The sequence below is a fragment of the Suncus etruscus genome, chromosome 15 (assembly GCF_024139225.1).
Source record: "Suncus etruscus isolate mSunEtr1 chromosome 15, mSunEtr1.pri.cur, whole genome shotgun sequence".
Taxonomy (NCBI): domain Eukaryota; kingdom Metazoa; phylum Chordata; class Mammalia; order Eulipotyphla; family Soricidae; genus Suncus; species Suncus etruscus.
This window is the reverse complement of record NC_064862.1, coordinates 58,941,070-58,965,325: the sequence shown is the minus strand read 5'-3', so window position 1 is coordinate 58,965,325 and position 24,256 is coordinate 58,941,070. Positions and strand designations below refer to the sequence as shown.

At 39.6% G+C, this 24,256-nt stretch overlaps 1 protein-coding gene across 1 annotated transcript in view; it reads left to right on the top strand.

Moving 5' to 3' along the window:
• The window catches only part of ITGAM (integrin subunit alpha M), a 49,079-nt gene extending 27,509 nt beyond the window's left edge, over positions 1-21,570 (top strand). Inside the window, exons 11-30 of the mRNA XM_049789260.1 lie at positions 1,652-1,781; positions 2,142-2,284; positions 8,587-8,727; positions 8,808-9,017; positions 10,973-11,103; positions 11,196-11,356; positions 14,131-14,285; positions 14,380-14,511; positions 14,671-14,744; positions 14,948-15,089; positions 15,175-15,297; positions 16,572-16,651; positions 17,398-17,481; positions 17,770-17,842; positions 18,303-18,410; positions 18,573-18,656; positions 18,809-18,922; positions 19,012-19,113; positions 19,335-19,445; positions 21,147-21,570. Coding sequence (XP_049645217.1) covers positions 1,652-1,781; positions 2,142-2,284; positions 8,587-8,727; positions 8,808-9,017; positions 10,973-11,103; positions 11,196-11,356; positions 14,131-14,285; positions 14,380-14,511; positions 14,671-14,744; positions 14,948-15,089; positions 15,175-15,297; positions 16,572-16,651; positions 17,398-17,481; positions 17,770-17,842; positions 18,303-18,410; positions 18,573-18,656; positions 18,809-18,922; positions 19,012-19,113; positions 19,335-19,445; positions 21,147-21,236 — 2,388 coding nt within the window. The 3' untranslated portion in view covers positions 21,237-21,570. The remainder of the gene's footprint in view (positions 1-1,651; positions 1,782-2,141; positions 2,285-8,586; positions 8,728-8,807; positions 9,018-10,972; positions 11,104-11,195; positions 11,357-14,130; positions 14,286-14,379; positions 14,512-14,670; positions 14,745-14,947; positions 15,090-15,174; positions 15,298-16,571; positions 16,652-17,397; positions 17,482-17,769; positions 17,843-18,302; positions 18,411-18,572; positions 18,657-18,808; positions 18,923-19,011; positions 19,114-19,334; positions 19,446-21,146) is intronic.
• The last annotated feature ends 2,686 nt before the right edge of the window (positions 21,571-24,256 follow it).

The following is a 24,256-nucleotide window of genomic DNA, read 5'->3' as shown; positions in this document are numbered from 1 at the left end:
GACCCTTGGTAGTGTCTTTCCTGGTAGAGGACTGCTTCCAGCTGTTGCTGTAAAAGACCTTGGATGTTTCGTAGTTAGCTTGCCTGGTTCCGGCGTGAATGGAGGATGCCCATTCTTCTGAGGCCTGTGCCAGGTCATTATATCAATGTTCAGGGTGTAAGGTACCTTGTACTGAGATTTATTAGATAAGAACTTATCTGTATGTATGATGTTTTCCCATTTTAATGTGTCTATGCAAACAAGAATCAATGCCATGGGGCGTTATTGGTGCATCTAAAGGCACTAGGAACAAGACCAGCAATTTCCATGACATAGTTCAATCATAGGCATCAAACTGGGGGACAGTTCCACCAACAATCCTTACTGAACAGCTTACAAAGAAAAGACAAGATGAAAAGTGAATAGAAACATCATGGTAGAAGACTATATAGAGTGTTACATCAGCTAAAGAAAATACCATTAAAATATTCAAAAGATATATGTGTTCAATTTATGTCCTTCTAAATAGTTCTGGGATTTGTTACATATACTGTATGTCTTAGGTCAGAGATTAGAACTATGTGTTACTGAAGTTAAGAAGGGTAAATCTGGGGTACTGATGGTTGGAAGGAGCAAGTGTTGGAAGGCATCTTTATGTTGGAAGGTTTGCAAAATGTAGACTGCTATGAAATTACCAGTGACAGACTGAGTATAACTAAGCAGCTATCTGCCACCCACCAAATCAAACTCCACCCCCTAAGCCCCACCCTAGGCCTGTCCATGCCGGCTAAAAATCCTGCTCCGGGAAGGGAGGGAGACCCTCCCAAGCCCGGAGTTCAGGGATTTGCTCCCCACCCTAGGCCAGGGACCCGGATCATAAAATTTTTATTTAAACAATAAAAAAATCGGGGCTGGAGTGGTGGCACAAGCTGTAAGGCATCTGCCTTGCATGCGCTAGCCTAGGATAGATTGCTGTTCGACCCCCCAGTGTCCCATATGGTCCCCCAGTGTCCCATATGGTCCCCCAAGTGATTTCTGAGCACATAGCCAGGAGTGACCCCTGAACATCACTGGGTGTGGGCCCCAAACCAAAACAATATATATTCATTAATTTTGGTGAAAGGTAGGTCCTATTTTGTTCTATTGCTTCTAGTTATTTAACATGATTTATCAAAAATATTGTCATTCAATCACGGCAATTTCTTGACATTTTGTTGTAAATTAATGAACTATGTGTTGTTTGGTTTCATTTTTTTTATTTTCTGGAGTAACATCAAACACAGGGATCACTACTGTTTGGACTATGGGGTAATGGGGGTAGAACCTGGTTCCACTTTTATACTATATGTCTTACCCACTGTACTATTTCTCCAGCCCCAACATGTGTGACTTTATTTCTAGACTTTCTATTCTTTTCCATTGATTGAGATGTGTTTTCATGCCAATACCATAATTTTTAGGTTATGATAGCTTTGTAAAATAGCTTGACATGAGTAAGTGTGATACTTCTAACTTTGATCTTTCTTTAGGCTGCTTTGACTATTCAGGATTTTTTTCTGATTTTGTACAAATTTTAGGATTGTTGACTCAGTTTCTGAGAACATACCATTGGAATATTGTTAGAGATCATTGAAGCTCAGAGTGCTCAGTTTTATTCAACTCTCTTTCATAGACTGGTCCCTTGCTGGGTGCTGTGGGGAGCTTTGACTGGGCTGGTGGAGCCTTTTTGTACAATTCAAAAGATACAGCCACCTTTATTAACACTACCAGGATAGATTCAGATATGAATGATGCTTACTTGGGTAAGTAGAAAGGGTAAGATTACTCTAAAAATAGTGAGATGATGAGATTTTAACTAATCTACAAGGCAGTCATAAACTGAACCTTTCATGGGTACTTTGGATTTTGGTGCTAAGGATTGAACCAAGTGACTTATACATGCATGCCATCTACTCTGCTGCTGAGCTCACCCTTGACCCATTCTTGAAATTGCTTTAAGGGAAGAAATTTCAAAATTTCATTTTAATTATGTTAAGAAGGAGTGTAGGGTTTAGTTGCTTTTACACTACCAAGCATGTATTGCCCTGACCCTGCTCAGAGGATAAGACTTTCTAGAGGAGGCAAGGTATGTGAGGAAACTAACTTCTTTTTGTTCTCTTCAGGTTATGCTGCTGAAGTCATTGTGCGAAACCGGGTACAAAGCCTGGTTCTGGGGGCACCCAGATATCAGCACACTGGGCTGGTAGTGATGTTCAAACAGAATTCTGGTGTCTGGGAGAACAATTCTTTAATTAAGGGCAAACAGGTGAGTGCTCATGTGGAAAATGAATATAGAAACAGGCACCCGGTAACTGAGAGATTCTAGAATATGTATTTTCAGATGCCATAATAGACAGGTTTTTTTTAATTGAAGTTGAAATTTGGCTATAATTGCTATAATAATAAATAATGACCAGGTACTCTAGGTTTGCCAATTATCAGAGATATAATTGATCAGGATCTAATCAGTGAAATTAGATTAGTAGTGAAAATACTGAAATGGTTTCACATCTGTTAATAAATAGCTGTGACCCTAAAATATCCTCCATCTATCCCTATTCCTCTTTATATGCTATGGTCCCTTCCCTAAGATTCTTAACTCCACAATGATTCAACAGCTATGAAGTCAGACAAGCTGCTTTAGGGGAACTCTAGCATCTAGCTAAGCAAGTGCTCCAGCTAAGCTAAAACTGAGAAGTTTCAGCTGTTTGACTTTTCTAATAATATATTTACTTAAACACCATGATTACAAACATGTTTGTAATTGAGTTTCAGACATAAAAAAGTACACCCTCTTCACCAGTGCAACCTTCCCACCATCAATGCCCCCCCATCACCCTCCTCCCCCACCCCTGCCTGTATTTGAGACAGGCATTCTATTTCTTTCACTCACTACAATTATCATGATAGTTGTTGGTGTAGTTATTTCTCTAACTGCACTCACTAATCTTTGTAGTAAGCTTCATATAATGGGCTGGTCCTTCCAAACCTCATCTCTGGGTATTATTACCATACTATCTTTTATTCTTTTTAAATCTCACTGATGAGAGAGACTATTCTGTGCCTATCTCTTTCTCCCTCTGACTAATTTCATTCGGCATAATCCTTTCCATGTCTATCCATGTATAGGAAAATTTCATGACTTCAATTTTTCTGACAGCTGCATAGTATTCCATTGTGTATATGTACTACAGTTTCTTTAGCCACTAAGCTGTTGTTGGGCATCTGTTTTTTTTTTCCAGATTTTGACTATTGTAAATAGTAAAGCAATAAATAAATATAGGTGTGCAGAAGGCATATTTGAATTGTGTTTTTGTGTCCCTAGGGTATATTCCTAGGAATGGTATAGCTGGATCATATGGCAGCTTAATTTTCAGTTTTTTTTTTTTTTTTTTTTTTTTTTTTTTTAGGAATTGCCTTATTGTTTTCCATAAAGGCTAGACTAGACGGCATTCCCACCAACAGTAAATGAGAGTTCCTTTCTCTTTACATCCCAGCCAGCACTGATTATTCTTATTCTTTGTGATGTGTGCCAGTCTCTGTGGTGTAAGATGGTACCTCATTTTTTTATTTGCATCTTCCTGATGATTAGTGATGTGGAACATTTTTTTTTATGTGCCTTTGGCCATCTATATTTCTTCTTTGAAGAAGTGTCTGTTCATTTTTTCTCCTCGTTTTTTGATGGGGTTATTTTTTTTTTGGTAAGTTCTCTCAGTACCTTCTATATTTTTGATATTAGCCCCTTATCTGACGGGTATTGGGTGAATATTTTTTTCCATTCTGTGGGCGGTCTTTGTATTCTAGTCACTATTTCCTTTGAGTGCAGAAGCTTCTCAGCTTAATATAGTCTCATTTTTCTTCACTTCCACTTTTTGGATAGTGGTGTTTCCTCCTTCAAAATGCCTTTAGGCTCAATGTCATGGAGTATTTTACCTACGTATTGTTCTATATATCTCTTATGGTGGTGGGTCTGATATCAAGGTCTTTAATCCATCTATATTTGACATTTATGCATGGTGTTAGATGGACGTCTGAGTCTGCTTTTTTGCATGTTGCTGACCAGTTGTGCCAACACCACTTGTTGAAGAGGCTTTCCTTGCTCCATTTTTTTCTATTATTGCCTCTTTTTCAAAGATTGATTGTATATCTGGGGAACATTCTCTAAATATTAATGTCTATTCCACTGATCTGAGGGTCTGTTTTTATTCCAATACCATGCTGTTTTAATGACTATTGCTTTGTAATACAATTTAAAGTTGGGAAAAGTGATGCCTCCCATATTTCTTTTTCTAAGAGTCGTTTTAGCTATTTGTGAATGCTTATTTTTCCAAATGAATTTCAGAATTTCAAAAAGAATTCCACTTTTTTGAAGAATGTCATGAGTATTCTTAGAGAAATAGCATTAAATGTGTACAATGCTTTGGGGAGTATTGCCATTTTAATGATGTTAATTCTTCCAATCCATGAGTAGGGTATGTGTCTCCATTTCCTGTGTCTTTTTAAATTTCTATTTAGTTAAGTTGACTCCAAGGCATTTGAGTTTCTGTGACACTAATGTGAATTGGATTTTTTTTAAATGTCCATTTCTTCTCTATCATTATTGGTCTATAAGAAGGCCATTGATTTTTGCTTGTTAATATTGTAGCCTGCCACTTTACTATATGAATCTATTGTTTCTAGAAAATTTTTGGTAGTCTTTAGGGTTGTCTAAATATAGAATCATGTAATCTGCAAAGAGTGTGAGCTTGGCTTCTTCCTTTCCTATCTGAATGCCATTGATATCTTTTTCTTGCATAATTTTTATGGCAAGAATTCCAACACAATATTGATAGAAGTGGTGAGAGAGGGCATCCTTGTACCAGATTTTAGAAGAAAGGCTTTTAGTTTATCTTCATTGAGAATATTATTTGCCATTGGTTTGTGGTAGATGGCCTTGACTATATTGAGAAAAGTTCTTTCCATTCCTATCGTGATGAGTTTTTATGAAGAATTGTGTTGGACCCTTATTGATGCTTTCTCTGCATCTATGATATGATAATGTGGTTTTTAATTTTCTTTTTGTTAATATGGTGTATTATGTTTATTGATTATGTATGTTAAATCATCCTTGCATTACTGGAATGAAATCTACTTGGTTGTGATGTATGACCTTTTTGATGAGGTGTTGGATTTTACTTGCCAGGATTTGGTTGGGGATCTTTGCATCTGTGTTCATCAGGGATATTGGTCTGTAGTTTTTATTTTTAATAAAATATGTCATTAAGTTATTTGTGAAGGACCCTTCTCCCTTCCTGATGTGTGCTTGCAAAGCTATGAAATTTCCTCTTAGTACTACTTTTACTGTGTCCCACAAATTCTGATAGTTTGTGTCTTCATTTGTATTTGTTTCCATGAATCTTTATTTCCTCTTTAATGTTATCTCTTACCCCCTGGTTGTTCAGTAGTGAGCTGTTTAATTTCCTGGTGTTAAAGTTTTTCCTCTGTCCCTTTATAGTTCACTTCTAATTTCAGTGCATTGTGATCTGAGAAGGTAATCTGTATAATTTCTATCTTCTTGATTTTATGGAGGTATGTTTTTGGGCCAGAATATGGTCTCTCCTGGAGAATGACCCATGTGCATTGGAGAAGAATATGTATCCAGTTTTCTGGAGATGAAGTACCCTCCATCCTAGTGTGTGTTTATATATATTATAAAATATATATTTAGTATAATATATATATAGAAAGAAAGAAAGAAAGAAAGAAAGAAAGAAAAGAAAGAAAAGAAAGAAAGAAAGAGAGAATATATATATATGTCTCCCACTATTATTGTGTTGCTATTGATACCTTCTTTTATATTTGTCAACAATTGTATTAAATATTTTGTTGGTCCCTCATTGGATGCATATATGTTTAGGAATGTGATTTTTTTCCTGTTGTAAATATCCCTTAATTATTACAAAATGTACAGCTTGTCCTTATAACTTTTAAAGCCTAAAGATTGTGTCATCTGATATTAATATGGCCATGACAGCTGTTTTAAGGGAGTTGTTTGCTTCGTTGATTGTCTTCCAACCTTTGATTTTGAGTCTATATTTGTTCTGACTATTCAGATGTATTTCCTGTAGGCAGCAGAATGCTGGATTCAGGGGCCGGAGAGATAGCATGGAGGTAAGGCATTTCCCTTTCATGCAGGAGGTCAACGGTTCGAATCCCGGCATCCCATATGGTCCCCCGTGCCTGCCAGGAGCAATTTCTGAGCCTGGAGTCAGGAATAACCCCTGAGCACTGCCGGGTGTGACACCCCCCCAAAAAAAAGAATGCTGGATTCAGTTCTTTCTTTCTCACCTTTCTTTCTTTCTCACCTTTCTCTCTTTCTCTCTTTCTTTCTTTCTCTCTTTCTTTCTTTCTTTCTTTCTTTCTTTCTTTCTTTCTTTCTTTCTTTCTTTCTTTCTTTCTTTCTTTCTTTCTTTCTTTCTTTCTTTCTTTCTTTCTTTCTCTCTTTCTCTCTCTCTTTCTCTCTCTCTCTTTCTTTCTTTCTCCTTTCTTTCTTTCTCCTTCCTTCCTTCCTTCCTTCCTTCCTTCCTTCCTTCCTTCCTTCCTTCCTTCCTTCCTTCCTTCCTTCCTTCCTTCCTTCCTTCCTTCCTTCCTTCCTTCCTTCCTTCCTTCCTTCCTTCCTTCCTTCCTTCCTTCCTGCCTTGCTTCCTTCCTGCCTTCCTTCCTTCCTTCCTTCCTTCCTTCCTTTCTTCCTTTCTTTCTTTTCTTTCTTTTTTGGTTTTTTGGGTCACACCGGCAGTGCTCAGGGGTTATTCCTGGCTCCAAACTCAGAAATCACTCCTGGCAGGCTCGGGGGACCATGTGGGACACCAGGATTCGAATCATTGACCTTTTGCATGAAAGGCAAATGCCTTACCTCCACGCTATCTCTCCAGCCCCTTAGGCTTGGATTTCTTTAACTGTGTGGATTTTTATCTTATTTCTATTTTATTTTTTGTTTTGGAGACACATTCAGCTGTGCTCAGGATTTACTTCTGGTTCTATACTCAGGTATCATTCCTGGTGGTTCTTGTGGAACCATATGTGGTGCCAGGGATTGAACCTGGGTTGGCTGTATGTAAGGCAAATTCCCTGTTTACTGCTTACAATCATTTTGGACCTTATGCAGATTTTAAATTAGATGTAGTTCCGCTTTGTTTGTTTGTTTATTTATTTATTTATTTATTTATTTATTTATTTATTTATTTATTTTTGCCACTGTGGTCATCTCTCTGAAGATTCCTCTGCTGTCAATTTCCTGGAGAGTTGTACACTCTTTTAAAGAATCAACTCCTGGTTTTGTTGACCCTTTGTATTATTTTCATATTTTCTATATCACTTGTTTTCATTCAATCTCCTGTATTCTACTTGCTTTAGCATTTATTTGTTATTCTTTTCCTAGTTTAGCTAGTTGACAGATTAGATAGTTGATTTGAGCCCTTTCCTTTATTTCTGGCATGTGCTTGAATAGCTATAATTTTTTTCCTCAATACTGCTTTTGCCATATTCCATAGATTATGGTGTTGGTGTTTCCATTCTCTTTGTTTCAAGAAATCTTTTTATATCTTTTCCATTTCTTCTTTGATACAATTGTTATTTAGTAGTATGTTGGTTTTTTCATGTATTTGGTATTTTTGTCCATTCTTTTTGTAGCTGATTTCTGTTTTTGACTTTATGTTCTGAGAAGATACTTGATATGATTTTTATTTTTTGACTTATGGATGCTTGAGTTGTATCCAGCATGTGAACTGTTCTGGAGAATGTCCCATTTGCTGTGGAGAAGAATGTGTATTAAGGTTTTTCTTGGTGGTGGGGGGTAGAGAGTTCTAAATATATCTATTAGAACCAGTTCTTTGTAGTTTAAAAAAAAAAACAGCACTATTGCTGTTATTATGGCTTTTAAGGAGCATGTTTTTTTTTGGCTCCTAGGCCCTCTGGAAGTATAAGAATCAGGGGGAGGGTCCCTGCATTCACTCCAAAAAATGTCCTGGTGATATCAGCTCAAATACCAGGATACCTGGAGTGTTGGACAGGTTGTTGTCTCTGCAAAGAGTCATAGAGGAGTGGTGAAGTAGTGATTGTGGGTGGGTGATGGGTGCAGCAGGTGTGGCTTCAGCAATGTGGGAACTTGACCTGCCCTCTCTTCCTGAGATTGCCAGCTTTCAGCTCTGTTGCCAGTGTACTCTTGATTTTTCACAGCTTGGTTTACATCTCCTTCAAGATCAGGCAAGTCTATACTGCTGGCTGGGTGTAAACATGGCAACTGTCAATTTCATGCTTCTTGATCTGCAATTTTAATTAAGATAATTTGCTGACTTAATCATATCTCTGGAATCTCATTTGAAGCAGTTCCTCATTTACTTTCCATGAACTCTATCATATGTCACTTCAGTTGGGTGTATATTTGAATGAGAATTTTATTATAAAATGCTTATTTTTGTTCTAAAGCCCTCCCCGCCCCTGCCCAGGCTTACTTTTATTTCACAGAGAGAAGATTCCCACATTCTGATTTAGGTGAAAAGAAATATATAAATCTGACCTTTTCTCTTTCAGATTGGCTCCTACTTTGGGGCCTCCCTCTGCTCTGTGGATGTGAACAGAGATGACAGCACTGACCTGGTTCTCATTGGGGCCCCCCATTACTATGAGCAGACCCGGGGAGGACAGGTGTCTGTGTGCCCCTTGCCACGAGGGGTGAGTGACTGAGAGACTTGGGATGCATGGGTGGAGGGACAGGGCTGCTGGGGTGGAGGCTGACACTATTTCTTTATCAGAGGGCAAGGTGGCAATGTGAAGAAATTCTCCAAGGGGAGCAAGGCCACCCCTGGGGCCGTTTTGGGGCAGCCTTGACAGTGCTGGGCGATGTAAATGGAGACAAACTGATGGATGTGGCTATTGGGGCCCCAGGAGAGCAGGAGAACCAGGGTGCTGTCTACATATTTCATGGAACCTCAGGCCTGGGCATCAGCCCTTCCCACAGCCAGGTAAGCACCCTCTATCATTAATCTGTTATAACAGTACCCCCTCTAAAAATATATCCCATAGTGGCCTAATGAATTCTCTCAATACTCTTTTATAGAACTTTCACAAATAGGGTTGGGAGGCAGTTAAGAAGTTGAAGCACATGTTTTGCAAGCAGGTCTCTGGGTTAAACCTCTGACATCACAGGGTTCCCCGAACACTGCTGAATGTGGCCTCCAAGCAAAACATAACCAACCCACAACCAACCAACCAACAAAAAAACATTTTTTATTTGTTTTTTGGGGGCCACACCTGGTGATGCTCAGGGTTACTCCTGGCTATGCACTCAGAAATTGCTCCTGGCTTGGGGGACCATATGGGACGCCGGGGGATCGAACCATAGTTCATCAGGCTAGCGCTGGCAAGGCACACCTTACCACGCCGTGCCACCACTCTGGCCCCAAAAGAGAATCTTTAAAACAATACACACACGGGGCCGGCGTGGTGGCTCGTAAGGTGCCTGTCTTGCAAGCGCTAGCCTAGGATGGACCGCGGTTCCATCACCGGGCGTCCCATATAGTCCCCCAAGCCAGGAGCGACTTCTGAGCGCATAGCCAGGAGTAACCACTTAGCGTCACCGGGTGTGGCCCAAAAACAAAACAAAAACAAAAACAAAAACAAAAAAACACAAAAAACCCAATACACACACCATTTCAAACTCTTCAATTCTGCCTGAATATGTGCTTCATGTGTTTGAGACATGCATTCACATAAGGCTCACTTTCTTTGCCATCTTAAAAGTCTTAATTTTTGAATTAGTGGTTTTTGTTTGTTTGTTTGTTTGTTTTTGTTTGTTTGTTTTGCTTTCAATCCTGTAAATTCTGCAACTCATCCTGAGGATGGTCACTTAAAATTCTAATCACCACATCTGGTTTCTTTTCTCTAAAGTCTCCTTGTTTCCTGGAGAATGGAATCCAGTAGATCTCTCTGGTTCTCTCCTTTGTCTCCTAGATTATCTTTTTTTTTTTTTTTTTCCAATTGAAAGGTTTATTGAAAAGTAGATGGTTAAGGGAAGGAAGTCCCCCAACTGGGGAGGAACTAAATTCAAATGCCAGAATTTTTTCCAGTGTCACATTTACCCTATGTCCTTTGTCTCTTTCCTCCCATTGGTTCCTGTAAATCTGCTCACCTTAGAAGTTGAAACCATTAAACAATTTAAAATGAGCAGCTTTTTTTTTTTTAAAGGGGCTGGAGAGATAGCATGGAGGTAAGGCGTTTACCTTGCAATGCAGCAGGTTGGTGGTTCGAATCCCGACATCCCATATGGTCCCCTGAGCCTGCCAGAAGCGATTTCTGAGCACAGAGCGAGTAGTAACCCCTGAGCGCTGCCAGGTGTGACCCCAAAACCAAAAACAAACAAACAAAGCAAAAAGCTGGTGGCTTGGATCATTTAGTTAACCCACGAATTAGTAAAGTTATTTTAACATTATATTTTACAAAAAAATAAAATTTATATTATAGTTGATAAAACTATACATGAACATCATATATTTAGAATCCAGACCCTACAATTAACTTTTATTAGTGGGGTGTATTGGGTTCATACCTGACAGTTATCAAGAGTTAATTTTGGCTCTGTGCTTAGATATCACTCCTCATGGTGCTTTAGACTATATGTGATATTGGGGATCAAAGTAGGGTTGCTGCATGCAAGACAAGCACCTGAACCCTCATACTACCTCTTTGGTACATGAACATTTTGTTAGATTTATTTTAACCTATTTTAATTTTGGAGGGGTTTTGTTTTTCTTTTGGGTCACACCTGAAAGTGCTTAGGATCTGTGATCAGGAGTTGCTCCTGATTGTGCTTAGGTGGTACCAGGGATTAAATCCAGTCTGATCACCTTTCCTTGGATTACCCTGAGTGATTGACTTCTACATGTTCCTATTCTTTCCCACTCCCCACATTTTCCCTCAGCGAATCACAGGGTCCCAGTTCAATCCAAGACTCCAGTATTTTGGGCAATCATTGAGTGGGGGCCAGGACCTCACCATGGATGGATTGATGGATTTGGCTGTTGGGGCTCAGGGAAATGCACTACTACTCAGGTGAGACTCTCTTTTGGAGCACACTCTTTCCTTTAAAGAGCAACTTTGCTGTTTGAAGAATCCTACTAACTCTCTGGTATCCATCCCTTTAGGTCACAGCCAGTGGTAATAGTCAAAGTAACCATGGAGTTCACACCCAAGGAAATTGTAAGGAAAGTGTTTGAGTGTCAAGAACAGGAAGTGAGAGACCAGCTTGCTGGGGAGGCCAAAGTCTGCCTCCAAATCCACAAGAAAACACAGGACCGACTGAGAGGTGAGGCTGTGTCAAATGAAACTAGAGCTGTACATAAACATGAATGGATAACCCAAAGCAGGATCCCAGTCTTTGTCAGTTTAAAGTAAAAAGTTCTCAGACTCCTAGAGCATTTTCCAAGTCTTGTCCTCTTCCTCCTCCTCTTCCTCTTCCTCCTCCTTTTCTTCCTCTTCTATTTCCTTCTCCTCCTTCACCGGTTTCTCCTCCTCCTCTTCCTCCTTCACCGGTTTCTCCTCCTCTTCCTTCATCACTGTTACTCCTCCACCTTCTCCTCTTTCTCCTCCTCCTCTCTCTCTTACTTCTTCATTTTTGGGGCCACACCTAGTTATGCTCAGTGATTACACTTGGCTCTGCCCACAACTATCACTCCTGGCAGACTTGGGAGATTATATGGGATTCTGGGGATTGGAACTCAGGTTGGCTCTCTGCAAGACAAGTACCTTACCAGTTATATTATCTTGCTGAACCAATTTCTTTTTAAAGTTTAACTCATTTTTTTAATTGCTTTTGGAACACACTCAGTGCTCAGGGACTACTAGTTCTTTGCTCAAGCACTCCTGAAAGTACTTGGGGGGACCATATGTAGTGCCAGGGATAAAACCAAGGTTATTCATGTTCAAGGTAAGCACCTTATCTACTGTACTATCTATCAATGTGACCTCTCCTTTCTTCTTCTTTTTTTTAGCAGTTTATTTATTTATTTATTGGTTTTTGGGCCACACCCAGTGATGCTCAGGGACCACTCCTGGCTCTGTGCTCAGAAATAACTTCCGGCAATGTTGGGGGACCCTATAGGATGCCAGGAATCAAACCAGGTTTGTCCCCAGTCAGTTGCATGCAAGGCAAAAGCCCTACAGCTGTGCCATCTCTCTGGTCCCTCTTTTCTTCTTTACCTAAACTTTAGATAACTTGTTGAAAAGAGAGATTGAGCTGATGAAGCTACATATAAATTTACAAAGCATTCAGAGATATATTTTTATCACAATTAATTTAACTTACTTCTTTACCTCTATTTTCAAACTATCATTTTGTTTGAGATAGAAAAAATATTAATAGTGGTATTATACTCATTTGTGGAATATTAAAAGAGATACTATGGAAATAATGTCCAGAGACAACAGAGCCTAGAGCCAAGAGGGCCAGTCTATAGTAGAAAGCTTTCTACAAATAGTGGGGTAGTGCAGTTAAGACAGAAAAAGGACCACTATAACAATGATATTTGGAAATGATCACTCAGGACCAGAAGTGGAAGCTGAAAGGAGATAAAGTGATATGTATGATACCCCTTCAGTAATAATATTTTAAAGTACAGTGTCTAAAAGGAAAATTATATATACATAAATATATATATATATATATAGAGAGAGAGAGAGAGACAGAGAGACAGAGACAGAGAGACAGAGAGATAGAGACAGAGTCAAAGAGAAGAAAAATGTTTGCCATAGAGGCAGGAAGGTGAGAGGATGGGGGGGAAGTCAGGAAGGAAACTGGGGATATTGGTGGCAGTAAAAGTATGCTGATGAAGGGTCATTATATAACTGAAACTCAGTTATGACAACTTTGTAACTGTGAAGAACAAAACACAACTATATTATGATAATCACTCTGCTTAAATAAAGTAACTTAAAAAAGGGTGGTGTTAGAGAAACAGGATTATGGACAAAACTATACTCTAGAAGTAAGTACTCTTACTGACAAGATGCCCCCACACTACTCAAATATTCCTCTTAAATCATTGGCTACCTTCTGAGCAATGCATGTCCAGATCAATACTTCAAGAAATTCAATAGAAGGCAGCACCTGGTGAGCTAAAGACTTAAAAAATTTAGCAACTTTCCAATGTTGTGGATGAAAAAGAGGCTTGAGAAATGCCTGGGTAAATGAGGTCTCTCTAAAAATTAGGGTAGCATCTATTAGGACCAGTAGCTAAGAGAAATAGTAGACAAAAGAAATAGACCCACAAATGATTCAGAAATTGGAGTTGTCAGATAGAAATTTTATAAATATCCACAATTAGTATTCTCAAATAAAAAGAGGAAATATGGAGAGCTTTAGAAGAGGAATTCATAACATAGTGAAGCAGGAAAAAAAAAAAACCTTAACTGAAATTTAAAAAGTTAACAAATAAGATTTAGTTGTAGATTAGAAACAGAACAGACTTAGTGAATTACCTAGTAAAGAAATTTAAAATACTCAGATTAACATAAAGAGAATATAAAGAATGAAACATTGGGAAAACCATGAAATTATTTACTATGCCTCATAATAAAGGGTTTAATAAATATGTGATTAGAATTAAAGGAAAGAAAAATATAATGTAATAAAATAATTGTAAAGAATTGACTAAAACTGATGAATAGCATAAAGATTTTCTACACAAAGCAAATAAGTAGAAAGACTGTGCTACTTTAATATGCTATGCTAGACACTGTATCATATCAAGGTACAGATTGACAAAGACCAAAGACAAAACACTGAAAATAGAGGGAAAATATTTAATTTTCTAATATATAACAGAATATCATTTATAGAACAATTGATATGGGCAGAGACCATGCCAGATGCTTTATAAGACATAATTCCATTAGATTTTCACCACGGAAAATGTATTATAAATATTTTCAACTGGGAAATGAAGAATTGGGACTCAAAGGTGTGAAATAACAGTGTGCACAAAGTTATATATCCGGGTAGCAGAGGAGCTGGATTTTAGTTTCCTACCTGTCTAACTCCAAAGTAAGCCATCTCCAGCTGTTGCTGCTCTATCCCTCTAGGAGAGATTCAAAGCATTCTCATGTATGACTTGGCTCTGGACCCAAATCGCCCATATCCTAGGGCTGTCTTTGAGAAGACAAAAAACAACACTTTCAGACAAACACAGACCTTGGGGCTGAATCGCAAATGTGAAATGCTGAAGCTACAGTTACCGGTGAGCAGAAATTGACTGCGTGATTGGGATCTCCAAGCATATTGGTGGGTTGGGGAAATTGAGGAGGGCACATTACCAAACCTTATTCTCTCAGGTTTGTGTAGAAGATTCAGTGACCCCCATTGTCTTGCGCCTCAACTTGACTCTGATGGGGAAACCCTTGTCCTCCTTTGGGAATGTCCGTCCAGTGCTATCTATGGATGCTCAAAGATCCTTCACGGAGTTGGTGAGTCCTAGAATTAGGTCCTGCAGGGACATGGAAAGGATCTGAGGCCAAGATTACTGAAGTTAATTTATTTCCTCTCACATGAGTTTTATTTTAACCATTTGTTTCATTTTATTCCACTTCATTCTTTCTTTTGATTTTATCATCTATTTTTCATAGCTTCCCTTTGAGAAGAATTGTGGCAATGACAGTGTCTGCCAGGATGATCTCAGCATCACCTTCAGTTTTGGGAAGTGAGTTTCTCCTCTTCATTGCTACCTCTAAAGCTACACCACTAATTTGGTACTCTGTTAGCCCCTGACCCCAATATTGATCTGAGGTTTGTGGACTTGCTCCACCCACCATCTTCTCTCCAAGTGTCCATATCTCCTTCCCACCAGAGTAGTTTTTGTTACAAAGGAAATCTGTAATGGCTCATTGCTTATTTTTTACACAGCCAGAAAACTCTGGTGGTGGGTGGTACCCGGGACATAAATGTGCTGCTTACTGTGAAAAACGAGGGCGAGGACTCCTACAGGACTCAGGTCACCTTCTTCTACCCACCTGGATTGTCCTATCGGATGGTGTCAAGAGGCCAGGTAGCTAAAACTTTCTCAGGTCCTGTCTGACAGTGTTTTCCCTTCCCAGTGGCTGGTAGTTAATGTGATCCCCCTTGTCTTCTAGAACCCCTACTCAAAGCGATCCTGGCGCCTGGTCTGTGAGTCTGGTGTCTCCACTGGAGAATCCAATGCCTTGAAGAACAGTAGCTGCAGCATAAACCATCCCATTTTCCCAGAAAACTCAGAGGTTAGAACTATTGACTCCCCTTTTTTTATTCTGGCTTCTGAATTAATCTTTTCTTAATGTTTTTATCACATCACCATGATTTACCAAATTGTTTATAATACAGTTGTTTCAGACATTAAATGTTCAAAATCAAGAGTGATCTTCCCTTCATGTGTCCCCAATTTTCTACCCATCACCATAGACTGCTCCCATGCAGCCATAAACAAATTTACTTCATAGTGCTTGTTTTATCACAAAGGCAATTAGAATTATGGAAACTTAGATCAACAAGGGTCAGTTTAAAATGATTGTTTTATTTCTCCATGATGTCACTAAAGTCAGTGTCTATTTATGGGCTTTGGTTGGTGTTAGTTGAGCCTCTGTGTTATGTTTTGGTTCAATAAGCTTACTACATAACTTTTCTCAATAGATTCCCAGTGATACTACAGGGCTATAAACTTTTATAATACTGGTACTATAAAATTTGGAACTCCAGGTTTTATAGATCTGAAACAAATTTTGTGGCTTGGAAGACTAATAAGAGCTGGACTGTTTCCATCTGAGGGTATAGAGTGAGGCATTGGGCTGCTGTGGTTTGTGCAGAAAGGGAAATCTGCTCTACCTATTCTGAGAATGCCACAGAGCTATTAGCCTGGACCAGATTATCTGGGAAGTATTGGCAGCTATTATTTTGTTTTTAGCTGGCTTTTGAATTATTTTTGAAAGTAGAGGCTTCTTCTTTGAAAAACAGCTTTATTGAAATATCACTGTACACCAGATGCTTTATTAATTTAAAATATGCTTACTGAGTTGTATTTTCATTACTGTGCTCAATGTAAGAAGATTTTATTACTTCAAGAAATGACCCCTCTGCCATTATTCATCATCTATAAGCTTTTCCTGCTTCCAACCCTAGAACTGTCTAAGTTACTTTCTCACTGATCTTTCTATTCTGGGCAATATGTGATCTTGATAGTGGACTCTTTGACTTAGCATGATGTTTTTGAGGCTCATCTATATTACAGCTGTGTCAATGTTTTACTTCTTTTTACTGCTAGATTTTATGTTGTAAGGATGTACAATATATTTATTTATTTATTTTGCCACACCAGGCAATGCTCAGGGTTTATTCTTATTTCTAGGTAGGCTCAGGGGAACTATATAGGATTCTGGGGATAAAACTACCTTCTGTACTATTGTTCTGGTTCCAGGATGTAAGGATCTTTTCTACAATTGATGGACACTGGACCATTTCATCTCTCATTCTTGTCGCTTGTTTCTTTCTTCAATTTTAGGTCACCTTTAATGTTACATTTGATGTGGACTCTGATGCTTACCTTGGAAAAATATTTTCCCTCAAGGCCAATGTGACCAGGTAAGCTGTGAATTATCCTTACCTTTGAGGCCCCAAATATCCACCCAAGGTGGGCTTTGGTGGTTCTTCCTTTAGTATTTATTTATTCATTCAACAATGGCTGACAAGACACTCATCATTTTCTATGAGAGAGAGTTGGGCAGCTGTGGCTATAACCCATAGAGAGGTTACAGTTTAGCACAAATATAATATAAAGACTGGTGATTACAATGCAGTATACAATGAACTATGTGCCTGTGAGCCTGCTATTTAGAAAAGTTACTGAAGAAGATAACTAAGTTAGTAAGTGAGTCAACCAAATGAGGATGGAATGGGCAGGAGTATGAAGACAGAAAAGAGGAAGTGTACAAAACAAAATGGGCAATGGAATACATTTAAGGGTGATACGTGGACAGAGCTAGAGAATTGATTAGGTGTGGGGCAGCTGGCGAATTTCACTAGGACATTAATAACATGAAATGGACATGATCATGTTTTTCTGCTAGAAAGATCACTTCAGGAGGATTGGGGAGAGGGTGGGTTACAGGTTGGGATTTGGAAACCAATGAGAAGAAAGTGATTCAGATACTCAGATAAAGTTGGGATGGACTTGGGCTAGGTAGGGACTGAGGGGAGAGAGCAGTGATAGAAGAGTAAGTGGGACTGGACTTAGTAACTGGTTGGAGTTGGAATGATGGGGAAAAGGAGAAAGTCTGAATCTTTATTCTAAAGATATGTAAATAAAACCTTCTTCTGTTTCCCTTCAGTGAAAACAACATGTCCAGGACCAACAAAACTGAGTTCCAGCTGGCACTGCCTGTAAAATATGCAGTTCACATGGTGGTTACCAGGTGTGAGTTGACCTCCCACTCAGTCCTTCTCACTGGGCTGGGCCTGGTTTTTGAGTGCACTTGTACCTGTGGGTCTGTATACATGTGCCTGAATCCTCATGATACATATATGTGCATGTGTGCTATATGTCTATATGTGACGTGGCATATGTTACTCCAACTGGCCTGCACTGTGAGCATGACATCATTATTTCTGCACCCTATCCTGCTCCCCATTCTAAGAACTAGGTTCCCTTCCAGGACATCATTGATGTTCTGTCACCTCTTGTCTCTTTTTTCTTTCATCAGCCATGAAACTTCTACTAAATATCTCAACTTCACAGCTTCAGAGACAAGCAAGACCATAAAACATCAATACCAGGTGGGGAGATAATTCTTCTGGGAGGGAGATAAATCTGGTGGGAATCCAGAAAAGAGGATAGGAGACATATATAACAGGGACCTACAGGGTCCCTGGCTCTGTTAACTCTCATACTCACTCACTTCACTTACAAATATGGACACATATGTGTACATGAACACAACTTTTTCTTCATAATGACTCTATGATGAAGGTACTTCCAAAGCATAATGACTCTATGATGAAAGTACTATCAGGGTTCAGAGTAGTTAACAAAACATGTCATGGTTTCATGATGAGAAAGAAGAGTCACTGCTGAGATTAGCCTACCTGGTTCTTGTCTTTCTGAAGCAAAAAAAGATGGGTGCATGGGGAGGAAGACAATATTTACAAGGACTGAACTCTATGGAGCCAATTTTCATGGCTAGTGGGGGCACTGTTAGATTCCTGATGGACTTTCCTCATATTTCTTACTGTGTAGTTCAAAAACTTGGGCCAGAGGCACCTCCCCATCAGTGTTATCTTTTGGATCCCCATCCTGCTGAAAGAGAAAACTGTGTGGAAAGATCCTCAGGTCATCTTTTCCCCGGTAAGACCCATGGAATGGGCCCAACTCTTCCCTCCAAAGGCCTGTTCTCCATGTTTTTCTTCATTGTTTGATTTTAGTGCCATTTCTGATGCACTCCTGGACCACTCTAGGCCATTTCACTGCCCACCTGCCTTTGTGTCCTTACTGTGTCTCTTTCCTCAGAACATTACCAGGAACTGCACTACTGAGGAGAGGAACCCCCCTCACTTGGACGTTTTGGCAGAGCTTAAACAGACTGCACTGTTGGTGAGACAATTCTGACATCCATTCATAGGGGCCCAAAGCTGAACTGGTTTGGGCCCAAAGCTGAACAGTGCCCTATTGCTGCCTGGTGCTTTCTAACTTAGTGGCCTGAGTCTCAGGATGATTCTCCAGCTCTTCTCTCCCCTCTTTCTCAGAACTGTTCCACTGCTGTCTGCCAAAGAATACAATGTGATATTCAGTCCTTCAAGGTTCAGGAAGAATTTACAGTCATCCTCAATGGCACCCTCTTGTTTGATTGGTATATCAAGGTAATGAGCCTATGTGTACCAAGGTGTACCAAGAGTACCAAGGTGGCACTTCAGGGACTAGGCACAGCTCTACCCTCTCTCTTCCACAGACCTCGTTAAACTATATCCAGCTAGCAAGCATGGCAGAGATCTCCTTTGATGATTCTTCTTTTGCCTTGCTTCCAGGGCAGGAGAAGTTTGTGAAGGCTCAGGTAGGTCATAATCGGATACAGATGGGCTATTGGAAGCAGAGAGGAGGTTGGACATGTGCGGAAATGTGTGTGTGGGTTTCTGGTAAGGACAGGGGTAAGGGTCATGGGGAGGAAATAGGTATCAGTTTTAGGTTTAGGGGGTGTACAAAGTCCAACTGGGAACTCCCCAGAAATCTGAATCTTTTTTCCCTGATACACTTCCTCTGTCTCTTTTACTCCAGACACAGACCAAAGTGGAGCCATATGAAGTGCATGACCCTGTGCCACTTATTGTGGGCAGCTCAGTGGGGGGACTGGTGCTCTTGGCCCTCATCACTGCTGGGCTGTACAAGGTATTTCCTTGTGATCCTTTCTGTGTTTCTCACTCAAAAGTTTTCGTTCTCTGGTAAAATAACAGCAGTACTGCAGGGCCTTGGGAAAGAGACTCTTTATGCTTCAGTTTCTTCAGCTCCAAGTGCAATCACAAACCCATTTTATGAAAGCAGTTGGATGAATTTATGAAAGCACAGACAAGTCACTACTTTATAGGGACAAATTCTCCTTTTATCCCAGTCTTCTTTACTAGCCTCCTCCCCCTATTCTTTTCCTTTCCTAGCTCCAATATTGATGCCATCTCCCTCCCTACTCCTCTTTCTCCATGTCTCTTCTACTCTCTGTCACATTATTTTTTGCATCTCTTTAGTTCACTGACCCTTCCTCTGGTTTCATAGCCCTTGCCTGCCCCCTAATTTTTTTTTAATTTTTTTTTATTTTTAATTATGAGAACAAGGATGCAAAGAAAGAGGACAAGGTAAAGTTACAGTGGAAGGACAATACATAACATAATTCTCAGAAGTCCCCTTGCTGATATCCCAACTTTGAAATTTCATCCAAAGAACATTAAGATTGTAACACACTATAATATTTCTTAACAGCACACAAGGCAATCTAAAGCCATAAAACTTACATAACTCCTTAAACATTACAGGCATAGCATTTTTTTTTTACATTTCCATATTCATGCATATTAGCTTAAGTTAACCTCAAATCTTAACTGGGTTCTTTTTAAGGATTAGAGTCAAAGGAGCACAGCAAAAATGGTGTTAGAGTGGCAATTGTTGTTTGCATAGGCCCACCAAAATATGAGGGACATGGAAAGAAATAACTTTGGCCTAAATACAAAAAAGACCCGACCCCTGAAGGTTCCTGGCACAAGACCAACTCTAGGCTCCAGGCAAGCTAGATCGTCCAATCCAAGACATTGTCTGTAGTGCCAACACACTTATATTTTTCACACAGTCTCTGTTGTTGGTATCAAGCTTCTGTATTAAAGATCCTGGAATCTGTATATCCAACATTGAAGTCAGGATGTGGAGCGTCCTCTGGTTTCACCTCACAATCAAAGGGCCATGCAGGGAGCCCTGTCCTGTAAGCAAGTCGTTGTTGTTAAGTCTTCTCAGTGTTAATGGAAGTCTCTTTTGAGCAGGACAATGTCTGAGCAGTGTAGAGTCTTCCTTGGTAGAGAATTGCTTCCAGGTGATGCTATAGACCAGCCTGGATGTTTTGTGGATGGCTTCCCTGGTTCAGGGAAATGCCCTTTCTTCTGAGGTCTGTGCCAGGTCGTTATGTCAATGTTCAGGGTGTAAGGTCCCTTTGCACTATAAGATTTGTCTGTACCAATCTCTATTAGATAGGATCTTATTTATATGTATAGTATTTTTCCATTTTAATGTGCTTATGCAAAAAAGGAGCAATGCCACGTGGTGTTCTTGGCGCATATGGGGGTGATAAGAACAATTATGGTTCAATCATAAGCATTAATCTGGGGGACTCTTTCTCTAAGATTCCTTGTTAAACAGCTCAAAAAGAGAAGATGAAAAGTGGTTAGAATCGTCACTATATAAGACAACATTTACTAAGAATTATAGCTGTCAGAGAAAAAACACAAAATATTCTAAAGAAATACGTGTCCATTTTATGTATCTTGAAACAGTTTGGGGTTGTGCCTGCCCCCTAATTTTATGGTCCTTATGCTTCTGTCTCTGCTCTCACAGCTTGGTTTCTTCAAGAGACAGTACAAGGACATGATGAATGAAGCTACCCCACCTCAAGCTACCCCACCCGAAGCTACCCCACCCCAGTAAGGGCAGAAAACTGGAGTTTGGTTCAAAACATGCAGGTTCTTAGACTATTGGATGGACATGTGAGTTACAAGACTAAGGAGATGGCATCTCATTCAGAGAAGACCTGAAAGACCTGCTTTTGTGTATATGTATTCTTGTGTGTATATGTTTGCATCAGTGTGCATGTTGTATGTATAAATCAGCTATCTCTGACATGGCCACAACTGCTTTCAGTAAAACCTCTCAGGCAGAGGGGAATTGCTGGGGCTTCCTTGAGTTTGGGTATAGGTGCCTTTAGACATTTTTCCACATCAGAAGTGGAAATAGCTCTTGTCAGAGGTTATAGAAATGGAAAAGTAGCAGTTCCTCCTAATGAAGTGAGAGTATCTTCTGTGGATGAGTGAGTAGACTGAACTGAGCTTGGTAGAACCAGGAGCTGGGCCTCTGGAAGAAATCTGTCCAGACCATTTCATGCTACAGCATTTATTTTGTTTAAGTGAAAAGATATATACATAGTATAAAAATCAAAATATGTATAAGGGGTGTGGCTAAATCTCCCTGCCACTCCCCCTAAAACCCTATTGCTTTTTGTGTTCTTCTCATAGAACAGTGTTTGTAGTCTCCCTCACAGTTAAGGCCTTTGCAAACACACACACAGTTTTTCAGCACAAATGATATTATGTGCTATATATACTTTTCTGTCTTTTTCTTTTCATCAAGCTCAGTAATAGCTTCACATGAACACAATAGTACTTTTGATTTCTTTTTTTGGGGGGCCACACCTGACAGTACTCAGAAGTTACTTCTGGCTCTGTGCTCATAAATAACTTCTGGCAGTCTCTGAGGACTATACGGAATGCTTACCCACTGTGCTATCACGCAAGCCCAATGCATTTTATACTTTAATATTGCTTCATGATAATTCATTGTGTGGGTTATTACTTCCACCTTCTGGCTATTACAGACAATGGTAAATTAATAAATTAAATACATGTAATTTTTCATAAGTGTAAGAATAATATGTAGGATATACTCTTAGACATTTGTGTGAAGGAACTTTATTTAACATTAGTGTTTATTTAAAGATTTAAAGTTTATTTAAGATTTATTTAGGAACTTTGCCTTTGATATCTGCCACTATATTGTTCCCCTAAGCACCACTAGGAATGACCTCTGAGCTCTGAGCTGGAATTAGCCTTCTGCTCTTCCAGATGTGTCCCTTCTACCCCAAATGAACAACACAATAAAAAAAAAAACTAAAAAAGAAAAGAACAACCTCAGGAAGTAGAAGTAGAGGGGATGTAAATTGTAAAAAGGAAGCTAAAGGTTATAGGGATAAAGAGGCACTACTCTTTTTCTCTAGAGCACAGCCCACTAGGAGTTCTGAAAGATAGAAACACAACAGTACACGTGCAGTGGAGGAGATGAGGAGCTAGGGTATGCATTCATTCTACCCCACAGAGCCTCTGGCTGAGGTCTACTCTTATCGAGGAAGAAGACATTCACTTCCGGGCACTTTTGTCCTGTTTTGCATAAGGACAGAGTGGGCTCTTCTGGCCAGAGAAGGATCTGTGAGTAGGAAGATTGACAGGTGAGGTCAGCCCCTAACAAGGCTGCCAGTGATCCAGGAAGAGTTATACTAACGTTTGTTCCCAGAAGTATGTGATAGTTGTTTTCAGGTAGGCATCATTAGAAGAGACAGAATTGTTTCTGTCACCCCATCCCCATCTTCCTGAGTAATCTTACCTGAGAGTGAGACCAGCTCATTTCTGGGAGGGGTCTATAGGAGGAAATAAAGGGGTTGCCTCAGGGGCAGGAGAGGATTGAGAGATTGATTCAGACATTCATTGAGAGAGATTCAGTGAGAAGCAGCAGGAGAGCTGGCAGGATGGAGGATTAGAAAACAGGTTGAGAGGCTGAGTGGCTGAAATAGGCTGTTTAAAAGGTTAACCCAGGTGACTAGGGTCTATTATTAATAAAGCTTTATGTCTCCTGAAACCTGACTGCTTGTGGATCATTTCCTCTGGCTATCCTGAACCCCCAGATACACCGATTGGAGTGTATCTGCGTGGTCTTAGGCACGCAGAGAAAGGTCTCATCCTCCATCTCACCATCATGCATCTCCATCTAGGACTCAATCATTAATATGTCTTTCAACAGTTTCAGGTAGGCATTCTTCCATGAAAATAAGGAACCCATAGTGCCCATCTCTTGGACTTTCACCCATAATAATAACTTCTACTCTGATCTGCCCACACATCCACCCTAACTCTCACATTGGCCTTACTAGGGGGTTGCCACTCTAGTTAATCATTTCTAGTTAACTCTAGTTAAGTATTTCACTTGCGAGAAAATAGATTTAGAGAGATCGTAACAATTGTCTAAGGTTATTCAGGGAGGCAGTGAATGGAGCTGGGATTCACAACCAATTATGTCAATTCTTTCACTGTCCTAATGGCCTCACAGCAGTGTTTCTATAGCAGGTAGGAAAAGGATATAGGAAGAGAGTGACTGTAGATAGTACTGTAGTGCTAACATAAACACTGTAGTAGGTATTTATGATAGTTTATAGTTTTTACAGATAGATGGAAATAGTTTTTATAGATATAGATAATTTTTATAGTTTTTATAATAGGCAAACTATTGATATTTCTGAGGTGTCTGTCAACAAAATGACCATGTTTTGGAATTCACTGAAAGAAAGACGAGGGGCCAGAGTGATAGCATAGTGGGTAGGGCATTTGCTTTGCACATGGGCAACCTAGGTTCAATTTCGAGCATCCCATATGGTCTTCTGAGCCTGCCAGGAATAATTTCTGAGCACAGAGCACAGGTAATCTCTGAGTGCATTTGGGTGTGCCCCCCCCAAAAAAAAAGAAAAAAAAAGAAAAAAAAAGAAAGAAAAGAAGAAAGTAAAGAAAGAAAGAAGAAATGAAGGAAGAAAGAGAGAAAGAAGAAAGACAGAAAGAGAGAAAGAGAGAGAGAAAGAGAGAACCAGGTTAGATGTTTGTTCCAGTTATGTAAGAAGCATGAAGGGACTG